Source organism: Bufo bufo, chromosome 1 (genome assembly GCF_905171765.1).
Source record: "Bufo bufo chromosome 1, aBufBuf1.1, whole genome shotgun sequence".
Classification (NCBI taxonomy): Eukaryota; Metazoa; Chordata; class Amphibia; order Anura; family Bufonidae; genus Bufo; species Bufo bufo.
Window position 1 is genome coordinate 716434639 of NC_053389.1, and position 24101 is coordinate 716458739.

Below are 24101 nucleotides of genomic sequence, written 5' to 3' on the forward strand. Positions count from 1 at the left end.
GGTATTGAGTTTGGTCATACGAGCTCAATACTGGGAAAAAAACGCTTCAGTTTTGCCCCATTGCGTTCTGAATAGAAAGCAATCCGTTCAGGATGCATCAGGATGTCTTCAGTTCAGTCCCTTTTACAGTATTTGGCCGGAGAAAATACCGCAGCATGCTGCTGTATTTTCTCCGGCAAAAATTCGGGAAACTTGCCGGATCAGGGCATTAATTTCCATTGAAATGTATTAATGCCGGATCCGGTACCAAGTGTTCTGGAAAAATGGACCCGGTTTCCCGATCTGCGCATGCGCAGACCTTTAAATCTGTGAGGAAGATAAATACCGGATCCGTTTTTCCGGATGACACCAGAGAGACGGATGCATTTGTCAGACGGATCCGCATCCGGATCCAGAAACAAATGATATCCGTTTGCATATGGATTTCCGGATCCGGCAGGCAGTTCTGGCAACGGAACTGCATGCCGGATTCTTCTAACGCTAGTGTGAAAGTACCCTAAATTAGCTAAGCACATCAGCATCCTCTACACACATCTAGGACTTCGCTACAATGTATCAGTCTGGAATCCAAGCTCAGAGAATTGCCAAGACTGGATACAATTGTATCCCCTTCTCATCTGACAGCAGGAACGGGTACACGTGGGTTTGCAGCTTGGGAATGTGAAGAATAATGCCAGCAAATATCTTGAAAATTACATGGAAATTAAACGTAAAGTACATCACAAAGTTATCAAACTTTTCACGTCGGCCTCATGCACACAACTGTGTCCGTATTGCATTTGTTCTGTGTCACTCCCATTACCAGAAATGACTATTCTTGTTTGTGATACGGATAAGGCTACATTCACGCGAACGTTAGGGCTCCGTGCCCGTGCTGCGGACCGCAAATTGCGGTCCACAATGCATGGGCACAGACCGCGGGGCAGCCGCATGCGGATCGCGAACCCATTCACTTGAATAGGGTCCGAAATCCGCATCTGATGGTCCGCACCGCAAAAAAAGTAGTGCATGCTCTACTTTTTTGCGGTGCGGAGGCACGGCCAGAAACACCACAGAAGTACTCCGTAGTGCTTCCGTGGGGTTCCGATCCGCGCCTCCATTCCGCATCTCCGTGATTGCGGACCCATTCAAGTGATACGGCCACGGGGGGCACACGGCCGTGTGCATGTAGCTGAAGAATAGGGCATGCTCTAAATATGCAGAACGGACACACGGATGTGGACAGCTGTGTTTTTGTTTTGTTTTTGCGGACCCATACAAATGAATGGGTCTGTGAGTAATCCACAAAAAAGGCGTATCAGACACGAATGCAAAATACGGTTGTGTGGATGAGGCCTAATACACCAATTAAGCGTTATTAACCTAAATGCCCTTTATTGATCATTAATATACACTCCAATTTTCTTAACATGATTATAACAATCCATATCATTTATCTAAAACGACAACAGATACTGCTCGCTGTCAACATCGCAGCAGTGAGCAACTGTACGTTATTACAAGAAGCCGTCCCATTCACTTCAATGGGAAGGATCGCTCCATTAAAGTGTATAGGAAGGGAGACTCCTGCTGGAAGGAATGCTGCATACCGTATTCTATTCTAAGAGCATGATTTTTCCATATAAAAACTCTTCTGTAACTATTGCTAAGTCTGCAAGAACCTTTAAAAATGAATCAGGCGAGAGATGTTCGCACAGGCGGAGTCAAGCTGCGATATTAACAATCTAATTCTTGTGGTCTTGTATAAGGCTACATTCACAAGACTGTATCCATTTTGCGGTCCGCAAATCGCGGATCCACAATATACGTATACTGTCCTTGTTCCATCCACATTTTTTTGAGGACCTATTGACTCCAATGGGTCCTTGGACCGCATTTTATGGACCGGACATATGGATGCAGACAGCACACAGACAGTATTCATATTTTGCGGATCCACGACTTGTGGCTTGCAAAACGGATACTGTTGTGTGCATGAGGCCTTAGTCACAATTATGGTCTTAGGCAAATATAATGATATGAGGGACAGCATAAAGATCTTAGAAGTTGAAAAACTTAGTGTGTATCTACTGATGTCCATATAATATTCTACACATACCGTCCTTGGTTAAAACAGTCCACATTCCATCAGGGTGGCTTTTATTGGCAGTGTATAGTATTAGATACTGCACAATTATTCCATTTGATTCCACCGGGGGGCGCCAGTGCATCTGTACAGAAAACTGTGACAGTGGCTCCAGAACCAGGTCAGCGGGAGCCGAGGACGGTCCTAAAGTAAGAGTCACAATTTAGAGGAAGAGACATAAAAGGTGCCAATCAGATGCATGGTAGAATGGACGTGTTAAAGGTGTTTTCCAGGTGTTTAAAGGAATTGTAAAGGAAAGATGACTTCCTGCCTTTCCAGAGCTGGCTCCCCGTCCCTTCTCCTCCTGGCCTCCAATGCTCCGTTGGGCTCCCTCAATGTCAACATCACCGGCCGAAGCAGTGACCAGAACCCTTTACGTCATGACAAATGGTCACATGACACAAAGGGTCTCTGCCGTGGCCAGGAATTGGTTGCGCCGATGTCAAACTGGATGTTGACATTAAGGGAGCCCAGCGGAGCATCACAGGCCAGGATGAGAAGGGACGGAAAGGTGGCGCCGGTAAGCAGGTAAGTCATCTTTCCTTTACAGGTCCTCCAAGTCGGGGGGTGGGTTCTCATTCTTTCACAACACTTTTATAGGGGTTGTACCATGAAAAAGGACATGCCCCCTGAGTAAGTGCATGCCCTATGAGCTTCGATTTTGAAATAAATCTAGCAGATCAATTGCAGAAATGAAAGGGCAGATCTTTGGATCCATGTGAGGTACAGGGCTGGTTCTAAGGCCTCCTGCACACGACCATATGGCTTTTTCAGTGTTTTGCAGTCTGTTTTTCACGAATCCGTTGTTCCGCTTTTTGTTTCCATTGTGTTTCCGTTTCCATTCCGTTTTTCCGTATGGCATATACAGTATACAGTAATTACATAGAAAAAGTTGGGCTGGGCATAACATTTTCAATAGATGGTTCCACAAAAACGGAATGGATACGGAAGACATACGGAGTACATTCTGTATGTGTTCCGTTTTCTTTGCGGACCCATTGACTTAAATGGAGCCACGGAACGTGATTTGCGGGCAATAGGACAAGTTCTATCTTTCAACGGAACGGAAAATCGGAAATATGGAAATGGAATGGATACGGAGTACATTCCGTTTTTTTTGCGGAACCATTGAAATGAATGGTTTCGTATACGGAACGCAAAAAACGGCCGTAAACATAAAAAAAAAAACGGTCGTGTGCAGGAGGCCTAAGGGTCAATTCACACGTCCGTAGTGTATTGCGGATCCACAATACACCCGGCCGGCACCCCCCATATAACTGCCTATTCTTGTCCGCAATTGCGGACAAGAATAGGACATGTTCTATTTTTTTGCTGAGCCGCGCTCCGGAAATGCGGATGTGGAGAGCACATAGTGTGCTCTCTGCATCTCTTCCGGCCCCATAGAAAATGAATGGGTCCGCACCCGTTCCCGATATTGCGGAACGGATGCGGACCCATTTGCGGACGTGTGAATAGACCCCAAGTTTGTTAAAAATTGTCATGTACTATATGATGTCTGATTTTCAAATTTTACATTACTCACAGGATAACCCCTTTAATAATGATGACCTATCCTCATAATAGGTCATGAATATCAGATTGACGGGGGTTCGACACCCGCCACTCTTGGTGATCAGATGTTTGAAGAGGCCTCCCCACAACAGCGCCAACCATTGCATAACTGCTGCACTTGGTATTGCAGCCCAGGCCGATCAGATATTGCTGAACTATCTGGAGGACAGGTCATCGGTATTAAATGCCCCTTTAAATCTCAGTCTGATTATTTAACGATCGCCAAAGTGTTAGAAGGTGATGAAGATATGCAAAGAGATACAGTCAGGTCCATAAATATTGGGACATCGACACATTTCTAACATTTTTGGCTCTAAAATGTGCTTTAACTGCAGACTGTCAGCTTTCATTTGAGGGTATTTACATACAAATCAGGTGAACGGTGTAGGAATTACAACAGTTTGTATATGTGCCTCCTACTTGTTGAGGAACCAAAAGTAATGGGACAATTGGCTTCTCAGCTGTTCCATGGTCAGGTGTGTGTTCTTCCCTCATTATCCCAATTACAATGAGCAGATAAAAGGTCCAGAGTTCATTTCCAGTGTGCTATTTGCATTTGGAATCTGTTGCTGTCAACTCTCAAGATGAGGTCCAAAGAGCTGTCACTATCAGTGAAGCAAGTTTAATGCCCTGCTCAGGCTATGTGCGGAGGTCTGCCAGATTAGCAGCACGTGTCTAGCCTTTTGTTTTGGAGTCAAGCTAGATCCGCCTCCCTTCAGGTGCACTGGGTGGGGTCGTTCGTTTCAGTTTAAATCACACCCACTCCCAGTGTTCCCTGCGGGTTATAGCTTCTGTCTGGCTCTGTGTATGCAAGGAAGGAAGGAAGAATTGGCTGTTCCTGCTCAGAAAGATAAGTTGTTTTTTTGTTCTCTTGTGGTTTGCTGTCTTGGCTGTTAGAGAGACGCCTGCCCCTCCAGGTTCTGAGGGAGCAGGCTGCCTCTATTCCCCTTTCACCATCTTAGGGTTTTTAGGGTATTTTCAGCCCAGGCACAAGGACACGTTATTCCCACCTTAAGGGTCTGAACGTGGGCATAGCAGAATAGGGAGAGCTGGTAGGGATTTGCCAGGAGGTGACCTTGATCCCCAGCTTCTCGCCTAGAAACTTGCATGTTTATCTTTCTGTGTATCTTATACCCTGTCCGCCGTGACATTATAACCCACCAATACTTTGACTGCCATTGCTCAGCGGTTGTGAGATGGAGTCAATTAATGCGCTAGTTGATCGCATGCAGGGATTATCCCTGGAGGTTGCGGATCTGCGTAATTCGGTCACACGGTGTCAGAATGCTCTGGCATCAGGTGCAAGTCAAATTTATGGGGAGCCTAAAGTCGCTCTCCCTGATAGATTTGCAGGGGGTGTGAATGACTTTATCTGCTTTAAAGAATCATGCAAGTTGTATTTTCGGCTGCGTCCATCTTCATCTGGTGATGAGAGTCAGAGGGTTGGTATAATAATTTCTCTGCTTAAAGGGGACGCGCAATCCTGGGCCTTTTCTCTGCCGCCCGGTTCTCTGGCCCTCCGGTCGGTGGAAGAATTTTTTAAAGCCTTGGGATTAGGGCTGCACGATATATCGCAAAAATAATCGAATCGCGATAATCGGCAAATGCGATTTGGCGATTCGGCCGACCCGAAAATGCCGCGATTATATATGAAGGGGCCCCTATTGATAAAAAGTCCTCTGTCCTATTGATAACAGGTCCAGCCTCTGTACTTACTTTCACGATGAATGCACTGCAGCGACGAGCGGGAGCGAGCGAGGCAGCCGGCCGGCGCGTGACTGACGTCACTTAGTCACGCTCCTGCTTCCTGAATTAAGTGGGAGGAGCGTGACAGTGACGTCAGTCACGCGCCGGCCGGCCCGCTCGCTGCCGCTCTCTGCAGTGCATTCATAGTGAAAGTACAGAGGCTGGCCATTTTATGAATAGGAGAGTTATGTGCGCAGTTTAGGACACATGAAGGGACACATAGGGCCATGAGGGGGACCAGCATAAGATGCTATATGTGTGTCTTATGCTGGCCCCCCTCGTGGCCCCATGTGTCATAGCACACATCCCCTATAACAGTGCCATCCACAGGTCCCCCATAACAGTGCCCTCCACAGGTCCCCCATAACAGTGTTCTCCACAGGTCCCCCATAACAGTGTCCTCCGCAGGTCCCCCATAACAGTGTCCTCCGCAGATCCCCCAAAACAGTGTCCTCCGCAGATCCCCCATAACAGTGTCCTCCGCAGATCCCCCATAACAGCGTCCTCCACAGATCCCCCACAACAGCGTCCTCCACAGATCCCCCACAACAGCATCCTCTACAGATCCCCCACATAACAGCGTCCACCAGAGATCCCCCATAACAGCGTCCTCCACAGATCCCCCATAACAGCGTCCTCCACAGATCCCCCACATAACAGCGTCCTCCACAGATCCCCCATAACAGCGTCATCCACAGATCTACACCTCCACAGATCCCCCACATAACAGCGTCCTCCACAGATCCCCCACATAACAGCGTCCCCCACAGATCTCCCACATAACAGCGTCCTCCACAGATCCCCCACATAATAGCGTCATCCACAGATCTCCCACATAACAGCGTCATCCACAGATCTCCCTCATAACAGCGTCATCCACAGATCCCCCACATAACAGCGTCCTCCACAGATCTCCCAAATAACAGCGTCCTCCACAGATCCCCCATAACAGCGTCATCCACAGATCCCCCACATAACAGCGTCCTCCACAGATCTCCCAAATAACAGCGTACTCCACAGATCCCCCATAACAGCGTCATCCACAGATCTACACCTCCACAGATCCCCCGCATAACAGCGTCCTCCACAGATCTCCCACATAACAGCGTCCTCCACAGATCCCCCACATAACAGCGTCATCCACAGATCTCCCACATAACAGCGTCATCCACAGATCTCCCACATAACAGCGTCATCCACAGATCCCCCACATAACAGCGTCATCCACAGATCCTCCACATAACAGAGTCATCCACAGATTCTCCACATAACAGCGTCCTCCACAGATCTCCCACATAACAGCGTCATCCACAGATCCCCCACATAACAGCGTCATCCACAGATCCCCCACATAACAGCGTCCTCCACAGATCCCCCACATAACAGCGTCCTCCACAGATCTCCCACATAACAGCGTCCTCCACAGATCCCCCATAACAGCGTCATCCACAGGATCCCCCATAACAGCGTCATCCACAGATCTACACCTCCACAGATCCCCCACATAACAGCGTCATCCACAGATCCCCCACATAACAGTGTCCTCCACAGATCTCCCACATAACAGCGTCATCCACAGATCCCCCACATAACAGCGTCCTCCACAGATCTCCCAAATAACAGCGTCCTCCACAGATCCCCCATAACAGCGTCATCCACAGATCCCCCACATAACAGCGTCCTCCACAGATCTCCCAAATAACAGCGTCCTCCACAGATCTACACCTCCACAGATCCCCCGCATAACAGCGTCCTCCACAGATCTCCCACATAACAGCGTCCTCCACAGATCCCCCACATAACAGCATCATCCACAGATCTCCCACATAACAGCGTCATCCACAGATCCACCACATAACAGCGTCATCCACAGATCCCCCATAACAGCGTCCTCCACAGATCCCCCACATAACAGCGTCATCCACAGATCCTCCACATAACAGAGTCATCCACAGATTCTCCACATAACAGCGTCCTCCACAGATCTCCCACATAACAGCGTCATCCACAGATCCCCCACATAACAGCGTCATCCACAGATCCCCCACATAACAGCGTCCTCCACAGATCTCCCACATAACAGCGTCCTCCACAGATCTCCCACATAACAGCGTCATCCACAGATCCCCCACATAACAGCGTCATCCACAGATCCCCCACATAACAGCGTCCTCCACAGATCCCCCACATAACAGCGTCCTCCACAGATCTCCCACATAACAGCGTCCTCCACAGATCCCCCATAACAGCGTCATCCACAGGATCCCCCATAACAGCGTCATCCACAGATCTACACCTCCACAGATCCCCCACATAACAGCGTCATCCACAGATCCCCCACATAACAGTGTCCTCCACAGATCTCCCACATAACAGCGTCATCCACAGATCCCCCACATAACAGCGTCCTCCACAGATCTCCCAAATAACAGCGTCCTCCACAGATCCCCCATAACAGCGTCATCCACAGATCCCCCACATAACGGCGTCCTCCACAGATCTCCCAAATAACAGCGTCCTCCACAGATCTACACCTCCACAGATCCCCCGCATAACAGCGTCCTCCACAGATCTCCCACATAACAGCGTCCTCCACAGATCCCCCACATAACAGCGTCATCCACAGATCTCCCACATAACAGCGTCATCCACAGATCCACCACATAACAGCGTCATCCACAGATCCCCCATAACAGCGTCCTCCACAGATCCCCCACATAACAGCGTCATCCACAGATCCTCCACATAACAGAGTCATCCACAGATTCTCCACATAACAGCGTCCTCCACAGATCTCCCACATAACAGCGTCATCCACAGATCCCCCACATAACAGCGTCATCCACAGATCCCCCACATAACAGCGTCCTCCACAGATCTCCCACATAACAGCGTCCTCCACAGATCCCCCATAACAGCGTCATCCACAGATCTACACCTCCACAGATCCCCCACATAACAGCGTCATCCACAGATCCCCCACATAACAGTGTCCTCCACAGATCCCCCACATAACAGTGTCCTCCACAGATCTCCCACATAACAGCGTCCTCCACAGATCCCCCACATAACAGCGCCATCCACAGATCCCCCACATAAAAGCGCCATCCACAGATCCCCCACATAAAAGCGCCATCCACAGATCCCCCACATAACAGCGCCATCCACAGATCCCCCACATAAAAGCGCCATCCACAGATCCCCCACATAACAGCATCATCCACAGATCCCCCACATAACAGCGCCATCCACAGATCCCCCATAACTATGTCATACCCAGCCGCGTCAGCGGCTCATATGGGAAAATCCAAGCAAATAGACCTCTAGCACAATTCCCTTAAAATATCGCATCGCATATCGTTATCGCAATTTTTAGGGCCCTAATCGCAATCGCACAAAATTCCCATATCGTGCAGCCCTACTTGGGATTAATATATGATGACCCAGATCGGGTCTCGATGGCGGAATCTAAATTGCGCAATTTATTACAAGGTGAACATACTGCAGAGGCTTACTGCGTTGAGTTTAGGAGATGGGCTACCGAGTCAGAGTGGAATGACCCCGCGTTACGTAGTCAGTTTTGTCAGGGGTTATCTGAGAGATTGAAAGATGCCCTTGCCTTTTATGAGTACCCGGATACATTGGAGAATGCAATGTCTTTGGCAGTACGGTTAGATAGACGTATTAGAGAGAGGTGTAAACCTCCCTCCGCGCAAGGGATCCCTCCTGTGAGTGGTTTCGTCTCACCTGCTCCCCAGGGTGATATTACATGTAACTCAGGTAGCTGGGTCAGGTATCTTTCCGTTCTGGTAGTAGAGACTTTAGGAGGTTGCATAAACTTTGTTATTACTGTGGAAAAAGTGGTCATTTTATTTTTTCCTGTCCTTTTGTTAGACCGCATGTTGATGAGAAAGAATCACAAAGAGGTTTACTTAAAGAGAAAAAGAAAACATGCCTGACTCGTGGTAGTGTGAATGCAGTGGTGGAGCAAGCAGGTATGCAAGCTCCCTGTAGTACTTGTTTTCTCCTTCCAGCTATAGTGGCGCTAGACTCAAGAATTTTTTTTGTTGAAGTATTCATTGACTGTGGTGCTGGGGTAAACCTTATTGATTTTCTTTTTCTTCAAAATCTGGGTCTAAATACTTGCACTTTAAAAAGAGAGATTCCGGTTTTTGCAATTGATTCTTCCCCTCTTTCTCAAAGGAGTCTCACTCATATTGCTCATGGTATTCTGTCTTGTTTTGTCATGAAGGACTTGCCCGCTCCTATAGTCTTAGGGTTATCGTGGTTGACAAAACATAACCCAATTATAGATTGGCAAGCAAGACAGATCATTGGTTGGAGTGAGTTTTGTTCGGATAATTGTCTTGGCACATCTATCTCTGGTGTGTCTACTACGGCTCTACCTCTGTATCTCTCAGATTTTGCGGATGTCTTTTCGGAGGGTGGGGCTCAGGAATTGCCCCCTCATCGTGACTATGATTGTCCAGTTAATCTCATCCCAGGGGCTAAGTCTCGGCTTTAAAATCTTTCTCAACCTGAAAGAGAGGTCATGCGGAAGTATATTGCCGAGAGTTTGGCAAAAGGTCATATTAGGCCATCTAAGTCTCCAGGCCTTTTTGACTATTAAGGAATGTTTTGCGTCTGCTCCCATTCTGGTGCAGCCCGATGTGTCTCTGCCATTCGTGGTGGAGGTTGATGCATCAGAGGTGGGGGTTGGAGCAGTGCTGTCACAGGGTTCATCTCCTGGCAAATGGGTTCCATGTGCTTTTTTTTCCAAGAAGCTCTCTGTCGCCGAGAGGAATTATGATGTAGGAGATAGAGAATAGCCATCAAATTGGCCTTTGAGGAATGGCGTCACTGGTTGGAGGGGGCGTCTCACCCCGTTACAGTATATACGGATCATAAGAATTTGGCTTGCCTACAATCTGCCAAGCGTCTGAACCCTAGACAGGCCAGATGGTCACTGTTTTTTACCAGGTTCAATTTTGTGGTTACTTTTCGCCCGGGGGTTAAAAACGTTAAGGCTGATGCGTTGTCTCGCAGTTTTCCTTGGGGATGTGATTCAGAGGATCCTGCTCCGATTTTGGCTGATGGGGTGGTGGTCTCTGCTCTGTACCCCGAATTGGAGATGGAGGTGTTGGGAGTCCAGGAGGGGGCTCCTGGTTCTTGTCCCCCAGGGAGGTTGTTCGTTCCTGACGGACTGCAATACAAGGTATTCAAGGAACATCACGATACTGTCCTGGCTGGACATCCTGGTGGTAAGTCCACCTTTGATCTTGTGTCCCGGAGGTTCTGGTGGCCCGGGTTATGTAAGAGCGTTGAGGATTACGTGGCAGCTTGTGAAACCTGTGCACGGTCAAAGGTTGCTCATACTCGACCTGCTGGTTCACTTCTTCCTTTGTCTATCCCATCTCGTCCTTGGACGCCTTTGTCTATGGACTTTATTACGGATCTGCCGAGTTCCTCCGGGAAGACTGTAATTTTGGTGGTTGTTGACCGTTTTAGTAAAATGGCTCACTTTATATCGTTAGCTAGTCTGCCCAATGCCAAGACTCTTGCGCAGATTTTTGTGGATAATATCGTGAAATTGCATGCCATTCCTTCGGATGTGGTTTCTGATAGGGGCACACAGTTTGTCTCCAGGTTTTGGAGGGCGTTCTGCTCTTGGCTTGGCATTCAACTTTCGTTTTCTTCGGCTTTTCATCCGCAGTCGAATGGGCAGACAGAGCGTACTAATCAAAACCTGGAGACCTACTTGAGGTGCTTTGTGGCTGAGAATCAGGAGGACTGGTCCTCATTCTTGTCCCTAGCAGAGTTTGCTTTGAATAACCGTAGGCAGGAGTCCACGGGGAAGTCGCCATTTTTTGGCGCATACGGTTTTCATCCTCAGTTTGGTACCTTTTCTGGGACTAGTTCCTCTGGGATGCCAGAGGAGGAGAGATTTTCTTCTGCCTTGTCTTCTATCTGTGTGGGTGATCTGGTGTGGTTATCTACCAAAAATATTAAACTGAGAGTACGATCTTGGAAACTGGGTCCAAGATTTATTGGACCGTACAAAATATCTGCCGTGGTCAACCCAGTAGCGTTTCGGCTGGATCTTCTGCAAACTTGGAGGATCCATGATGTGTTCCACAGGTCTTTACTGAAAAAATATGTGAAACCGGTGGAACCATCGCCATTGCCTCCTCCTCCTGTTCTGGTTGATGGAAATTTAGAGTTCGAGATCTCCAGGGTTCTTGACTCAAGAGTTCTTCGGGGTTCTCTTCAGTACCTAGTACACTGGAGGGGATACGGCCCTGAGGAAAGGATGTGGGTTCCGGCTCTGGATGTTAGTGCCAGCCAACTGGTGAAGGCTTTTCACAGATCCCACCCGGATAAGGTTGGGCTGGGGTGTCCGTAGGTCACCCGTAGAAGGGGGGGTACTGTCCTGCCCTGCTCAGGCTATGTGCGGAGGTCTGCCAGATTAGCAGCAAGTGTCTAGCCTTTTGTTTTGTTTTGGAGTCAAGCTAGATCCGCCTCCCTTCAGGTGCACTCGGTGGGGTCGTTGGTTTCAGTTTAAATCACACCCACTCCCAGTGTTCCCTGCAGGTTATAGCTTCTGTCTGGCTCTGTGTATGCAAGGAAGGAAGGATTAGCTGTTCCTGCTCAGAAAGATAAGTTGTTTTTTTGTTCTCTTGTGGTTTGCTGTCTTGGCTGTTAGAGAGATGACTGCCCCTCCAGGTTCTGAGGGAGCAGGCTGCCTCTATTCCCCTTTCACCATCTTAGGGTTTTTAGGGTATTTTCAGCCCAGGCACGAGGACACGTTATTCCCACTTTAAGGGTCTGAACGTGGACATAGCAGAATAGGGAGAGCTGGTAGGGATTTGCCAGGAGGTGACCTTGATCCCCAGCTTCTCGCCTAGAAACTTGTTTGTTCATCTTTCTGTGTATCTTATACCCTGTCCGCCGTGACAGCAAGCCATCATTAGGCTGAAAAAACAAAACAAACCCATCAGAGAGATAGCAAAAACATTAGGCATGGCCAAAACAAATGTTTAGAACATTATTAAAAAGAAGGAACGCACTGGTGAGCTCAGCAACACCAAAAGACCCGGAAGACCACGGAAAACAACTGTGGTGGATGACTGAATAATTCTTTCCCTGGTGAAGAAAACACCCTTCACAACAGTTGGCCAGATCAAGAACACTCTCCAGGAGGTAGGTGTATGTGTGTCAAAGTCAACAATCAAGAGAAGACTTCACCAGAGTGAATACAGAGGGTTCACCACAAGATGTAAACCATTGGTGAGCCTCAAAAACACGAAGGCCAGATTAGAGTTTGCCAAATGATGTTCTGGAACAAAATCCTATGGACAGATTTGACCAAGATCAACTTGTACCAGAGTGATGGGAAGAGAAGAGTATGGAGAAGGCAAGGAACTGCTCATTATCCTAAGCATTCCACCTCATCAGTGAAACATGGTGGTGGTAGTGTAATGGTGTGGGCATGTATGGCTGCCAATAGAACTGGTTCTCTTGTATTTATTGATGATGACAAAAGCAGCAGGAGGAATTCTGAAGTGTTTCAGGCAATATTATCTGCTCATATTCATCCAAATGCTTCAGAACTCATTGGACGGCGCTTCACAGTGCAGATGGACAATGACCCAAAGCATACTGCAAAAGCAATCAAAGAGTTTTTTAAGGGAAAGAAGTGGAATGTTATGCAATGGCCAAGTCAATCACCGCACCTGAATCCGATTGAGCATGCATTTCACTTGCTGAAGACAAAACTGAAGGGAAAATGCCCCGAGAACAAGCAGGAACTGAAGACAGTTGCAGTAGAGGCCTGGCAGAGCATCACCAGGAATGAAACCCAGCGTCTGGTGATTTCTATGCGTTCCAGACTTCAGACTGTAATTGACTGCAAAGGATTTGCAACCAAGTATTAAAAAGTGAAAGTTTGATTTATGATTATTATTCTGTCCCATTACTTTTGGTCCCTTAACAAGTGGGAGGCACATATGCAAACTGTTGTAATTCCTACACCGTTCACTTGATTTGGATGTAAATACCCTCAAATTAAAGCTGACAGTCTGCAGTTAAAGCACATCTTGGTTGTTTCATTTCAAATCCATTGTGGTGGTGTATCGAGCCAAAAATGTTAGAATTGTGTCGATGTCCCAATATTTATGGACCTGACTGTATCTCCCAGAGAAAGAGAGGCGTCTCACTACTGCCACCTACTGGAAGCGACTCCCTATGAGTTAATGTCTATGAGCAAGCCTTGGAACATGACATATTCAGAATGGCAGATGCAAATGTCAGAGAAGAATTATGTGAAGAGGCAAGCACAGCAATAGATAAAAAGTATTAGGCCTCTTTCACACAAGCGAGAATTCTGCGCGGGTGCAATGCGTGATGCGAATGCATTGTGTCCGCACGGAATCCGGACCCATTCATTTAAATGGGTCTGTGTAGATGAGCGGTGGCTTTCATGCATCACTTTTGCGTTGCGTGAAAATCGCAGCATGTTCTATAGTCTGCGATTTTCATGCAACGCTGGCCCCATAGAAGTGAATGGGGCTTCGTGAAAATCGCATCGCAAGTCCGGATGCGATGCGATTTTCACAGATGGTTGCTAAGAGATGTTGTTTGTAAACATTCTGTTTTTTATCACGCACGTGCAAAACGCAGTAAATCGCATTGCACACATGAGATAAAAACTGAACAACTGAACGCGATCCCAAACTGAATGGCATTGTTCGCTAAATCGCGCAGTTTTCACTGAACGCATCCGCAACTCATCCGGACATAATCTGGACACGTTCGTCTGCAAGGGGCCTTATGAAAAAGCACTGATTGAACAGTTCTGGGCTACCACCAAAAACTCTCTCTCTCCCCCTCAGTTTGGTTTGGGCAGAATCAATTCGAGTCTGAACCAAATTTTTTTAAAAATTCGGCAGGCCTGAAATGAACCACAACTCAAAAGGTTCGCTCTTCCCTAATGTACCGAAATACTGGTAACCGACAGGAACGCTGCAGAATCCACCGCTGACCAAATACCGTCTCTTACTCACTATCTGGAAGGGTCATCTTTTCCACAATGTTACTATAGGGCCCATCAACTCCGGCTCCACTGGACTGAACGGCAAACTCGTACCTGCTGTACGGTTTCAATCCACCAATCAGAATCTCTTCTGAAACACTGTGAACAGACAACATACAGGTTACATGCAGTTTGCCGGGGCCTGACGTACATAGAGGACATAGCAGAGCACATGAGCTCCTCCTTGGTTACCTGTTATGGTAGGAGAACAGAGACGCATTCTTGGTTGCCGAAGGTCCACATCGTACAGTATATTTCACAATTTTGCTACTTATTATGGGTTTCCTCCATTTCACCACCATTGATGTAGAGCTGTTTGGCATCACTTGAATATGGCTGGGTGGCAAGGGTGGGATCTTCTGGTCTATGAGATCTTCAGAGACAACATACTGTTTAGAAGGACGATACTTAACAATCGCTTATACTGCCGGTAGCAAAGAAGAGCCTGACTCCATAGGCTGTTACTATTATTTTGAATTGAACCCAAGTAACTTTATTTTTCTTAAAGGGGTACTCCACTTTGAGCAAATAGAGTTGTTGTTTTTTGTATAATAAAAGGTTATACAGTTTCCCAATAAAACCTCTGCTTGCTGTCATTCAATTGTTTACTTCAAATGGATAAAAATCTGTCCTGGTCATGTGATGGACACAGAGCGGTAACAATCCATCCACTGGAAAGTATGGAAACAAATAAAGGTTCCTATTACATGACAGCCAGCACAGATCTTGAAACTGACACAGAAAGTATAGCGGAAAATAGCACAACTTTCAGTATAGAAAGAATAACCTTTATTAGCCATAACAGGAATACCCCTTTAAATCGCATGTCAATAGGAAGAAAAGGTTGCTTGAGCCCTGTCCTGTAGAAGGGTTACACTTCTACATTAGAACTACCAGGGACCTACCGGAGAACGCAGGACTTGTGATATCTGGAAAGTCTGCATCATAAAACTGGGGTCCTGCCACGCTGATCAGATATATGGAGCAGCCCAGTTAGGCCTCCTTCACACTCAATTTTTTGTGGCATTTTTGTTGTGACAAGCGTTTTTCAGGTTTTTTTCCTATAGAGAATGCTTAAAGGGGTTGTCTCACTTCTTAATTTGTCTTCCAGGCAGCTCGCTAGGTGCACTTCCTGAGCTACCGGGGGCGGTGCTTATGCCTGTGCGCTCCCGAGGCTTCACACGCCTGCAGCCGGGTGCCTTTTCTTTCTTTCTACCTGCTCCCAGGCTACTGTCATTGCCAGGAGAGCATATACGAGGTGGCCGGGATGGGAGGGCGTTAGTGCGTATGTGCAGCAATGTGCATGCTCCCGCCATCCCAGCCACCAAACAGGCCAGCACTTTACTAACCACGGAGCAGAGGGTGGGCGTAACCCCTGGCAACGAGCATGCTCTAAGGGACTACAAGATGGCAATTATCCAGGAGAGGAGGCCACGCTGCAACATGGAGTATATTAGTAAGTTCTTCATTATAGCATTATACTCAACATGACTATCATTGTGCCAAGTGAAACAACCCCTTTAAGGCCTCATTCACACGACCGTTGTGTGCTTTGCGGTCCGCAAATTGCGGATACGCAAAACACGGAAGGCGTCCTCGTGCGTTCCGCATGGAGTGCTGTCCGCATCTTTTGCGGCCCCATTGAAGTGAATGGGTCAGCATCCAAGCCGCAAAAACTGCGTCTCGGATGCGGACCAAAACAACGGTCGTGTGCATGAGGCCTCACTGATATTAGTATCTGATCAGTGTGGGCCTCCATCGATCAGCTGTTTAAAAGAGGCTGCGATGCTTCGGTGAGCCCCGAGGCCTCCAGGAATTTAACCAAGCACGGATCTGGATAGCAGCTGTGTTTGGTATTGCAGCCTAGCCCTTTTCACTTGAATGGGACTAAGCTGAACCTACTGTATGTGACCGAAGAACGTGACGTCACTGGCCTAGGAAACAAAGGGCTTAGAGGTGGGGTGCCAGGAGTCCGAGGACAGGTCATCAGTATTAAACACTTGGAGAGCCCCGTCAATAAAAAATAAATAAAAAAAAACATTATAAAATGACAGATATAAGTCAATTGATCCTTACCTGGTGGTATAGCCAGGGTCGACCTGGTTCTTCCCTCCCACATGACCGTCTGCACTTCCTGCTTCTTATTGTATGCCACCAGTTTGACTTGGTATAGCTGCCGAGGTGCTGATACAGATTTGGAAGACAAGACCATTATAAAACATAGAATCTTGGGAGAATAGGCCACAGCGTTATCAGCTCTGGGGGTTCAACCTCTGGGACCCTCAATATTCCCAAGAACAAAGGGATTGAGGTTCCTCTGGCTTTGGTGCTACCTTCATGATATGAGACCAGAGAGCAGGAAACATAAGGGTGACTTCTAGATTACTTGATGTATGGCAAGGAACTTACTTAGGTGGGTTAAGTCGTACTGTTTCCTTTTCTTCTTTAGTTTGATTGGCCCCACGTCCCACTCATTTTGTTCTTGCCGTGGACACAAAGAGGTGTAATTCGCTGTAGGACACACCATGCGGTAATAGAGCCTAAAACCAGTGACTTGGAAATCAGAGTGGGGCAGCTGCCAGCTGACAAGCAGTGAGTCTATGTGGGCAATGACTTGTAACTGTATTGGTGCCTGGTCCACTGTAAGGGGAGAAAATTAGTTAAACATATTGTAAGAATATTAAGGAGCTGATAATAGATAAGGAATGGAAATACAAGGATGGGAACATCTAGAACATCAGTTCCTTATGTCATAAAGTCACGCACCCACTAGGGTCTGATTGACTCTGTCTAAAGTGCGGTGCAGCACCCAGTTTGAGGGGACTCCATATCCAGCTGTGGTAGCAGCAGAGATCCGGACTTTATATACAGTATCGGCCTGCAATGAGGATAGTGTGACCTGGGTCTCATTTGCACCAGCTTCTAGCGTGCTGACCACACCTGAAATGTAAGACAAGAAAAAGGTCAGAAAAATGAGATTTGGAGCACACAGTACTAATAGACAGAATTAGAGCTAAGGTCCGCATAGTCACATCTTAAGGCCTCATTCACACGACCGTATATTTTTTGTGGATCAGATGATGACCCATTCATTTCCACGGGGCCGCAAAAAATGCGGACAGCACACCGTACGCTGTCCATATCAGTAAGTCAGTCCTTCCGGCCCGCAAAAAAATAGAACATGTCCTATTCTTATCCGTTTTGTGGACAGGGATAGGACATTTCTACAGAAGCAGAAAAAAATGGCAGCATGCAGACGGTTGGTATCTGTGTTTTTCGGATACTCAGTTTGCAGACCAAAAAACACATATGGTCGGGTGCATGAGGCCTAAAGTGGAAGTCCACACATTCTAAAGACCTATCAAAACCACTGGTAAACTCCTTGAGCTTGGGCCGCCATTTTCCGATCAGTGATGGTGCTGGCACAAGAGGTGTGCCCACACTATTGCTTGCAGGACTAAGGAATATACTACACGTAAGCAGTCATCCCCCTCTACCTGATGATGTTATCATTCCTAAGCTAGGGGAAGAGATAAAACTCATTATTTTATAAAGGTTGAGAATGTATTGCACAAAGCTCTTACCTCCCTGCCCTGTTTCATACATCTTCATGCAGTCTTTTTTTTGGCGGGTGTTCAACATTTTTTCACTGCGCTTTTTTTTTCCGAGCTTTATATTTTGCAATTTATTATGCGTTCACATATGTTACTTTAAAGACAATAGTGAATTATGAAATTCACTACAAAGTTCTTTTGCATGCCGTTTTTTTACATTGTGTTTGAATGTTTTTTGCTGTTTTTTGTCAAAACACAGCATGCTTTGGGTATGATTTTTTCAGTCATTTTTTTTTCAGTCCTTGGACATTTCTATGGGAGTTGAAAAATCTCCCTTTAAAACATTACAATCCAAAAATGCTAAAAAAAAAAGTTTAAAAAAAGCGCAATTTTTTTTAAATTAAAAATGCCCGCATGGCCACTGCTGCATCTCCTTATTGCGTGGATCAGGGTATGGACATGGCCACAAGCACCACTGCAGCCAATCACGTGTCCCCAACTCCTATGTCATCTTAAAGTAGTCTATACCCCAGGCAGAAGAAAACAAGCCAGGGACTGGAAGATGGAGGAACAGGGGACAGCGTGCAGAACTAAAGTGGAGGGGAGCGTGTAAGGCCAGTTTCACACTAGCGCTAAGCATCTCTGGAAGGCTGTTCCAGCAGGGAGCAGCCTGCTGGAGACGTCTGGATCTGGCATCGCTAGACTCTACCTGATACCCACTGGCCCCTTAAACTATAATGGGGACTGGCGGAGATCTGGCTGCAACCCCGCAAATATGCCTAGAATTATTCTGGACTAAAACTGCTGATCGCAGTTGCAGGCGGATCTCCACTAGTCCCCATTATCGTTAATGGTCCGGCGGGCCCTCAGGCAGCTTCTGGCAGTACCGGATCCAGAAAATGCCTTTAAGCTTGCAATGAACGACAATGCCCAAATTGTTCCCATGATTATTTTTTTTTGACCTGGCCAAACATAAAGGGGGACATTTATCAAAACTGGTGTATAGGAAAACTATCTTAGTTGTCCATGGCAACCATTCTACCCTTCATTTTTCAGAGCTCCTCTGGACGAGTTTGATAAATGTCCCACAAAGAGTTTTTCCTACAATGATGTCACCTGCACAGGCTGTCTCCCTGTCCGCTAAATTGGCACGCCACTAGAAAGCGTGGGTCTCTCTCTAAGGGCGCATTCACACAAACGTGGTTTGGTTCCGTATCCGAGCCGCATTTTTTGCGTCTCGGATGCGGACCCATTCACTTCAATGGGGCCGCAAAAGATGCAGTCAGCACTCCGTGAGGCATTAGGCCTCTTTCACACATCAGTGAATCTCCACACGACCGTATGTATTTTGCGGTCCGCAAAAAAAGGATGACGTTTTTGCGGATCCATTGTAACAATGCCTGTCTTTTTTTCACAAAACGGACAAGAATAGGACATGTTCTATATTTTTTTGCGGAACGGACACGGAATGCACACAGAGTAATTTCCGTTTTTTTTCAAGCCCCATTGAAGTGAACGGTTCCGCGTATGGGCCTGTAAAAAAACGGAACGGATACGGAAAAAAATATGCTTCGTGTGCATGAGACCTAACTGTGGGTCAGTGGTAAAACCACAGAGACATGGACTACTTTTGTCTGTGATGCAGACCAAACATGTCCATTAAAGCCTATAGGTCCATAAAAATCATTGACACAACATGGATGGCGCCTGTGCTCTGTCAGCGATTTTTCACAGACCATTGATAGAAGACATTCTGAAAATTGTCATCCTAGCAGTGTACGCAAAATACAGATGACACATGAAGGAGCAAAAAACGGAAACACGGACCAAACATGGATTCTTTACGGCCATCTTAAGGGGCGAACCACAGGCCATCTTGTCATGGGTGTCATTATGGACGTGTGAAAGAGGTGGTGTCATCATGGATGGTTATAGAAGCAGCTGTGAGAACATTTACCCGCTGCATATACAGTAGTAGGGCATTTTATTTGTGATGATGCTGCTGGTTGCCACTTTCTACCACAAAATGTGAATGTGACTTTGATAGAATATTACCAAAAACACTCGATTAATGGTGTCACATACAGTTAGGTCCAGATATATTTGGACATAGACAACATTTTTCTCATTTTTGTTCTGTACATTACCACAATGGATTTTGAACAAAACAATTCAGATGCAGTTGAAGTTCAGACTTTCAGCTTTAATTCAGTGGGTTGAACAAAATGATTGCATAAAAATGTGAGGAACTAAAGCATTTTTTAAACTCAATCCCTTCATTTCAGGGGCTCAAAAGTAATTGGACAAATTAAATAATTGTAAATAAAATGTTAATTTCTAATACTTGGTTGAAAACCCTTTGTTGGCAATGACTGCCTGAAGTCTTGAACTCATGGACATCACCAGACGCTGTGTTTCCTCCTTTTTAATGCTCGACCAGGCCTTTACTGCCGCGGTTTTTCAGTTGCTGTTTATTTGTGGTCCTTTCTGTCTGAAGGTTAGTCTTTAACAAGTGAAAAGCTCTATTGGGTTCAGGTCAGGTGACTGACTTGGCCATTCAGGAATATGTCATTTCTTTGCTTTAATAAACTCCTGGGTTGCTTTGGCTTCATGTTTTGGGTCATTGTCCATCTGTATTATGAAGCGCCGACCAATCAGTTTGGCTGCATTTGAGCGCACAATATGTCTCTGAAAACCCCAGAATTCATCCGGCTGCTTCTGTCCTGTGTCCCATCATCAATAAACACTAGGGACCCAGTGCCACTAGTAGCCCAAGCCATCACATTGCTTCCCCTGTGTTTTACAGATGATGTGGTATGCTTTGGATCATGAGCTGTACCATGCCTTCGCCATACTTTTTTCTGGTAGAGGTTGATCTTGGTTTCATCTGTCCAAAGAATGTTCTTCCAGAAGTGTGCTGGTTTTTAAGATGCTTTTTTGTTAGTAAAGTCCAATCTAGCCTTCTTATTCTTGAGGCTTATGAGTGGCTTGCACCGTGCAGTGAACCCTTTGAATTTACTTTCATGCAGTCTTCTCTTTATGGTGGATTTGGATATTGATACTCCTATATCCTGGAGAGTGTTGTTCACTTGGTTGGCTGTTGTGCCCATGAAACAGCCTTTGAGTCAATTGTCCAATTACTTTTGGTCCCTTTAAAAACAGGGTGCCACATGTAAAGGAGCTGAAACTCCTAAACCCTTCATCCAGTTTTAATGTGGATACCCTCAAATGAAAGCTAAAAGTCTGGACTTTATGTCCATGTCAATTATAGAACTATATATAACTTGAATATGTTTTAGTAAGCAGGTAATAAAAATGAAATTTGGGTTAGCGTCCAAATATATATGGACCTAACTGTATGTCCCTCTGGAATAACCAATGAATACATGCAGGAAACGTACCATCTCGCTGGGTGCAGTATTCAATGCGATACTTTGTGATCTGGCCATTGCGCATCTCAGGCAGAAGGGGGAGCCATTTCACATGAAGATCTTCCGGACCATCGCTACTGAGGGCCAGCATGGGTGCAGCTCCTGGAACTACAGTAATGAGCAGAAAATCATGAGATCCAGGAGAAGAGTCATTCCCAGCACTGACATAAAAGTAGTCTTTCACTGGGTAGTCGCACATGCCGTGAGAGAACACATTTTTACCACGCCACATCGTTTTCCCTTCAGTTTTGTGGCAATAAACTGTAATTATTGTATAATAGGAAGTTATAGTAATCACTGCATGAACGTTATTCTACTTTCTAATATAGTTTCCGTCTTGATGTCAATGAGTAAGAACAATCTTGTTAAAGGAGTTTTCTGGGACATAGATATTGAGGCCCTCACCATCAGATCAGTGGTGGGTCCAACACCCAACACCTCCATCGTGTTTTGGGCAACCACTGGCGGCAGGGGTGCACCACCAATGAGGCCCGGTGAGGCGACCTCCTCAGGCAGCACCAGGTAGGGGCCATGGGCTGAAGGGAAGTGGTTAGGTTAAGAAATTGACCATTTCAGTTTTCGCCTCAGGCAGCAGAAAGGCCACTTGCACCCCTGACTGGCACCCATACAGTGGATGGAGCTGGAAGCAGCAGGTTTTTCTATACTCTGTAGTGGCCATGCCATCATGCTGCGGCAAGTGAAAGGGAGCGGAGCTGCAGTATACCAGCGCTGGAGGTCATCAGTATCTAAGATCCAGAAACACTCTTTAACAAACCGAGGCTGAAAACTTTTACATACCTAGTTCTTAATTCAGCTGATAAGTGGTTAAAATTGTATCCAGTCCTAGGAAACGCTCTGTGGGTTAAAGGGGTATTCCAGTTACTACAACTCATCCCCTATCCACTAGATAAGGGATCGATAGCGGTTCCTGAGAATGGGGGCCCTGTTCCCCTGACCTAATGGAGTCTTGTAGGTCTAGCTCAGCTGAATGTAATGACACCTTTCACTTCGCTATCCGTTCTTCATTCTGGTAAAATTACTTTTCATCCATATGCAAATGAGCAGTATAGTGCACCCTCTGCACCCTTGCTCCTCTGCCAGCCCTGCCCTCTTCTTGATTGACAGGACCAGACGAGACGACCATGCAGGAACCTGGCCCCGTCAGTCAGGAAGGAGGGGGAGGGTCTCAAAAAGGAAGGAGGAAAAGCAAGGGTGCACAGAGTGACTTGGGCCCACCCTTGGTGCACTTAACTGCTAATTTTCATATGTAAAAAAAAAGTACTTTTTCTCCAGAATGAAGAAACAGATAGCCAAGTGAAAGGTATAATTACATTTAGCTGAGATAGCCCTACAAAACGTGGTTCAAGGCCTCATGCACACGACCGAAGCAGGTCTGTGCTAGTATTGTGGCCCACAATATATGGGCACCGCTTGTGTATGCACTGTATCACGGATGCTGACCCATTCACTTGTACAGAGGCACGGATTGGAAGCCCACAGAAGCACTTACAGGGTGGGTTTTCTGTCTGTGCCTCCACACCACAAAAAAGTAGTGCATGCGGTGTGAACCATCAGATGCGGACTCCATGAATTCATTATAGATCAGTAGAATACAAAATCTCATAAAAGAAAACTGACTACATAGCTATGCAAGGAGTGAAGACGTCATATGGCACACATAGGCTGCTGTGTGCCCCTACTGTAGCTTTGTACGACTCTGATTTCATTTGGAATCATGCAGAGTTTTTTCCCCTGTCAGACCCTGCATTATTGCAACATACAAAATGGAGGTTTCATCATTGCATATGGCATTTACAGAGGTATTCTCCCCTAGAAACACAGGCAGCAAGCAGCACCATACAAAGTCTCTAGGGCTTGGTAGTGAACCAACGTTCACAAATAAAATGAAGGGGGTCATTTATCAAACAGAAATACGTCTAAATTAGGCATATTTCTGGCACAGATTGCGCCGCAATCTGAAACTTCTCACCGCTCCCTTCAGGTCTAAAAAAGTGGGAGGGGAAAGGGACGGGCCCATCTCATTCATCATTTTCTATGCCTGTTTCAGGAGTAGAAAATGGTCTAACTGTAAGACAGCTAGGAAGCCGTCTTACATTTATAAGCGGTGGTTGATCCGCCGAAGTTATGAAGAGGCCGGCGCCTCTACATAACTCCACCGCAAGTGCAGGGCCTTATTAAATATGCCCCTAAATTCCTACATAATTGGCAATTTTCTTGGAAACTGTGTTTCAAGAATAACAAATGGAACGAGAATTCCTTTTCTCGACAACTAGTTTGTGGTTGTGCTCATAATCACACACCAGCCAAGATACAGCAATAAGGCAAGTTCACATCGGACGCTGCCATCTGTCCGTCCTGACGAATAAATGTCTCCATACCATCATCCAAAGTCTGCACCACAAGATGCTCTGAAGCACGACTGGCTCCTTGCTGGGAATAGGCTACGACATAGAAGGTGTAACTGGTCCCAGGTTCCAGGTACCTCACAGTGAACTCTGTGGTGTTGTTATTCACTGCAAACTGATATTCTTCATTATTCAAACCTGAAAAGCAGAATTAGG

At 46.5% G+C, this 24101-nt stretch overlaps 1 protein-coding gene across 2 annotated transcripts in view; it reads right to left on the reverse strand.

The window, feature by feature from the left end:
* LOC120986009 (immunoglobulin superfamily DCC subclass member 4-like) overlaps window positions 1–24101 on the reverse strand; it is a 111771-nt gene that overhangs the window by 14572 nt on the left and 73098 nt on the right. For both annotated transcript variants that reach the window (XM_040414279.1, XM_040414280.1), the window contains 8 exons: window positions 23919–24083; window positions 21490–21627; window positions 17301–17474; window positions 16944–17174; window positions 16611–16718; window positions 14727–14907; window positions 14506–14633; window positions 2099–2269 (listed from right to left, as the gene is read on the reverse strand). In XM_040414279.1, the coding sequence (XP_040270213.1) occupies window positions 2099–2269; window positions 14506–14633; window positions 14727–14907; window positions 16611–16718; window positions 16944–17174; window positions 17301–17474; window positions 21490–21627; window positions 23919–24083 (1296 nt within the window). The remainder of the gene's footprint in view (window positions 1–2098; window positions 2270–14505; window positions 14634–14726; window positions 14908–16610; window positions 16719–16943; window positions 17175–17300; window positions 17475–21489; window positions 21628–23918; window positions 24084–24101) is intronic.